The 4,580-nt window shown below is 43.8% G+C and overlaps 1 protein-coding gene across 1 annotated transcript; it reads left to right on the top strand.

Moving 5' to 3' along the window:
• The first annotated feature begins 1,769 nt into the window (after nt 1-1,769).
• LOC146634947 (nuclear factor 7, ovary-like) lies at nt 1,770-4,322 on the top strand. Its single transcript, XM_085344187.1, has 2 exons — nt 1,770-1,791; nt 2,932-4,322. The coding sequence occupies exon 2, from the start codon at nt 2,937-2,939 to the stop codon at nt 4,320-4,322; it is 1,386 nt and encodes a 461-aa protein (XP_085200313.1). The 5' UTR covers nt 1,770-1,791; nt 2,932-2,936.
• Nucleotides 4,323-4,580: the final 258 nt, after the last annotated feature.

Genomic DNA, 4,580 nt, shown 5'->3' on the forward strand with positions numbered 1-4,580 from the left:
CACCACAGATATTGATTCGCAGGCGGTGAAGGCGCTGCAGGGAAAACAAATCCTTTTTTGTCTCCCCGCTCTTGCATGCACAGCGGGGGGCCCGAGTGAAGACGGCACCGAAGATTTGCCTTTTTTTCTATAGTGTTTTACCCATTTGGGGTCATGTGTGAGTTGCCGTCCATTTTTAACCTGTGTGCTATGTTGATTTGTTTTTAAACTGTTCTCCGCAGCGCTTGTCCTGCCTCACGGGCAATCGTACAGTCTTATCGTTTTTTAATAAGGTAATGTTTTTAATTGTTTTTAGGTGCTGCTGTTACACTGTTTCTTTTATTTTGTATTAAAAATTAAACTCTTTTAAACTGACTGTGCGCCTACGGCTCTGTCCTATTTTAAATAGGTACCTACCACGGGTCACAAACAGAAACCTATTCACCCCTCACCAGCCAGATTACAGAGGATGTTGTTAAGGCTCCAAAAATAAAACATCACCCTCACATATAAATGTGGAAAACACATGTATCTGGCTGACATGCTGGAGCTCCCAGCAGATCCACTTTCCAGCAGTCTGAAGAAGAGGACAACTTTGATGTCATGACGGTGAGCTGCATCTCTTCTTCACGCCTGGAGGAACTTAAAGGACACACAGCTGAGGATGAGACACTGCAAGTGCTCAGCTCGTTCATCAAACATGGTTGGCCACAACAACTCCACAACCTTCCCACGGCAGTTCATCCATATTTTCCTTTCAGGGATGAGCTGACTGTGGATAATGGCATCATTCGTAAAGGTTCCAAAGCCGTGATCCCAAAATCCCTGCAAGGAGACTACACCACCATCATGCACAGAGGACATTCCGGCGTAGAAGCTACCAAGCGGAGAGCACGGGGGATCGTCTTCTGGCCGTTCATGTCAAGAGATATTGAAAAAACAGTTACTTCCTGCTCGGTGTGTAACAGCACTAAATCTCATCAACAAAAAGAGCCCCTTCATCTGCATGAAGTTCCTTGGTCAACTGTGGCTACAGATATCTTTGAGTGGCACTGCTATTTAGAAGTAGTTGACTTATACTCAGGCTGGTTTGAGATTGACCTGCTAAAGGATTTGACATCAGCGACAGTCATCAAGAAGCTAAAAAGACACTTCTCAGTTTATGGTGCTCCACACACTCTGATCTCAGACAATGGAAGGAAGTTTACAAGCCAGCGTTTCAAAGACTTCGCTTCACAGTGGGACTTTAAACATGTCACCAGCTGTCCAGAGTATCCTCAATCCAATGGGCTTGCTGAGAGAGCAGTGTGCAGTGCTAAACAGCTGATGGAGAAATCTCACAGAGATGGCACTGATGTATTTCTCAACCTGCTGAATCTCAGTAATGTTCCACGTGATGTGAACCTGGGTTCTCCTGCAGAACGACTTCTATCCAGACAGACTCGAACTACGCTCCCAATCACAACCAAACTGCTTGAACCACAACACCGTGAATCTGAGAGAATGAAAGCCCAACTACTCAACAAGAGACTGACTCAGAAGGTCTGTTATGACAGATCCAGCCGACCACTTCCACCTCTTGACGAAGGACACGTAGTGAGGTTACAGACCCCACAGGGTTATGACCGCACAGGTATGGTGAAGGAACTTCGAAAAGAACCTAGATCCTACCTGGTACAGTCAGATGGAAACACTTACAGGAGAAATCGCAGACACATATTGCCTGAGCCTGTTACTGTTCAGAAAGACACTAATCATGATCATGTATGTACTGGAGAACATACAACAACACACAAATCTCATGGAGGACGGGTATGTTTGTATATCAACCAGGGCTGGTGTAATAATTTTACTCTGCGGGAAGGGTTGTCTTCCTCACATTGAGCTCTTGTCAGTATCTTTCAGGCCGTTTTTCTTACCGAGAGAATTCCCTAAAATTTTTGTCACTGTTGTTTACACTCATCTCAAAGCTAATGTTAGAATTGCTGCTGATGCCGTTTTTAAAGTGGTACACAATCTGCAGTCCCTCTCTCCGGATGCTCCTAATTTTGTTCTTGGTGATTTTAACAACTGTAATCTTAAGAAATCACTGAACAATTTCTTTCAATGTGTCCCCTGTCCTACAAGGCGTAATGGAACTCTGGATTTGTGTTATGGACCAATTAAGGGGGCAAAAAAGTCTTGTGGCTGGACCTGCACTAGGTTCTTCAGATCACAATGATGTTCATCTCCTCCCTGCTTATGTACCTGTGACGGGAGGGAGAAGACCTGTGTGAAGCGGGCTAATGTCTAGACAAAAGACAGTTGTGTTGCCCTTCAGGGGTGTTTTGATTGCACTGAGTGGTCCCCATTTCAAGAGAGCACTTCCGATGTGGATGAACGTAGCGATGTGGTGTGTAGCTACATCTCTAAAGAGTTAAAGCTAAAGTGATTCCATCTAGAGAATTTAAGACTTTCCCCAATAACAAACTGTGGCTCTCTAAAGACATCAACGATTTCATTCTTTAAAGGCCAATTGCTTTTAACGAGGGAGCCGTTTCCACTGTTAGAACATTGAGGAAGGAGGTGAGGGCTGCAATAAAGAACGTTAAGATGAGGTATAAAAATAAGATTGAGGTAGAACTCAGTAGAAACAACCTCAAGAGAGCTTGGCATTGCATGAAAATTTACTCAGTTAACGTATTAAAATATAAAAGTGGAATCTAGAATACATAATAGTAGAGCTATGTAATTACACAATGTGATTACAATGACAAAAATCTAATTTTCCTTTACACTAGAGTACAGTTAAGTTGTGACTTAAATGAATAATGTTATGGTAAAATATGGAAGTATAAGTTGTGTCCTCTTTCTTTCAATATTTCTTATTCCTTTCTTTTACTTTTCTCTAATTTCAGGTGTATCTGATAAACAACACAACAGTCTGCTTTGAACATCAATCTTCACTCACAGACTCAATGGCTTCCAGATCAGAGGAGGATCTCTGCTGTCCGGTCTGTAAGGAGGTCTTCAGAGATCCTGTTATTCTGTCATGTAGCCACAGCTTCTGTAAAGACTGTATGAAGAGATGGTGGAGAGAGAGACCAACATGCGAGTGTCCACTTTGTAAGAAAATATCAGAGTATGATCCACCTTTAAACCTGGACTTACAGAACCTGTGTGAGTCGTTCTTACAGGAGAGAGATCAGAGAGCTTCAGAGGCTCTCTGCAGTCTGCACTCTGAGAAACTCAAACTCTTCTGTCTGGACCATCAGCAGCCAGTGTGTCTCGTCTGCAGAGACTCAGAAAAACATGCCAACCACAGATGCAGACCCATCGATGAAGCTGCACAACAACACAAGAAGGAACTTCAGGAAACTCTGGAGCCCTTAAAGAAGAAGTTAAAGGTTTGTGAAAAGGATGAACTGAAGTTTTATCAAACAGTAAAACACATTAAGGTCCAGGCCCGACACACAGAGAGGCAGATTAAGGAGCAGTTTAAGAAGCTTCACCAGTTTCTAGCAGAGGAAGAGGAGGCCAGGCTTGCTGCACTGAGGGAGGAAGAGGAGCAGAAGAGTGTGATGATGAAGGAGAAGATGGAGGCTCTGAGCAGAGAGATAGCAGCTCTTTCAGACACAGTCAGAGCCACAGAGGAGGAGCTGAGAGCTGAACACGTCTCATTCCTGCACAACTACAAGGCTGCAGTGGAAAGAGTCCAGCGCTGCCCCCTGCTGGATGATCCACAGCTGCCCTCAGGAGCTCTGATAGACCAGGCCAAACACCTGGGCAACCTGACCTTCAACATCTGGAACAACATGAAGGCCATGGTCTCCTACACTCCTCTCATTCTGGACCCAAACACTGCTGATCCAAACCTCATCCTGTCTGAAGATCTGACCAGTGTGAGATATGGAGGAGAGAGGCAGCAGCTTCCTGATAATCCAGAGAGGATTGATTATTCCTGTTGTGTCCTGGGCTCTGAGGGCTTTAACTCAGGGACTCACAGCTGGGATGTCGAAGTTGGTGATAATACAGGGTGGGGACTGGGGGTGTTGGCAGAGTCTGTGCAGAGAAAGGGAAGTGTACGGTCTGGATTATGGGGAATAGGGTTCTATGAAGGTAAATACTCATCATTTTCACCATCAGCTCCACCCACTGTTCTCTCAGTAGAGAAGAATCTCCAGAGGATCAGAGTGAATCTGGACTGGAACAGAGAAAAGCTGTCGTTCTCTGATCCTGATACTAACACACACATACACACCTTCATACACACATTCACTCACAGGATGTTTCCATATATTTGGTCATGTAAATTGAACGTGTGTCCGTTGAAGGTGTCAGTGTCAGTGGAGCAGATCAGTTGAGGATGATTATATTTCTAATGTTGTTTCCTGTCAGTGAATTAAAGTTTTTAAACTGAAACTTGGTTTCTTTCTGTTCCCAAAGCTTCACAGACAAGTGTAATAATCACAAAAAAAAGTGTCATAATTCAGCCAACTTGTCGTTTCAAAAAGGAGTTTTTCCACAAAAAATGAAAGTTGCTAAAGTTATTCCCATTTACAAAACCGGTGAAAGACATCATTTTACAAACTATAGACCAGTGTCAATACTCTCCCAGTTCT

The sequence above is a fragment of the Diplotaxodon limnothrissa genome, linkage group LG3, assembly GCF_057381915.1.
Source record: "Diplotaxodon limnothrissa isolate DT_005_m linkage group LG3, D_limnothrissa_male_GT1.1, whole genome shotgun sequence".
Classification (NCBI taxonomy): domain Eukaryota; kingdom Metazoa; phylum Chordata; class Actinopteri; order Cichliformes; family Cichlidae; genus Diplotaxodon; species Diplotaxodon limnothrissa.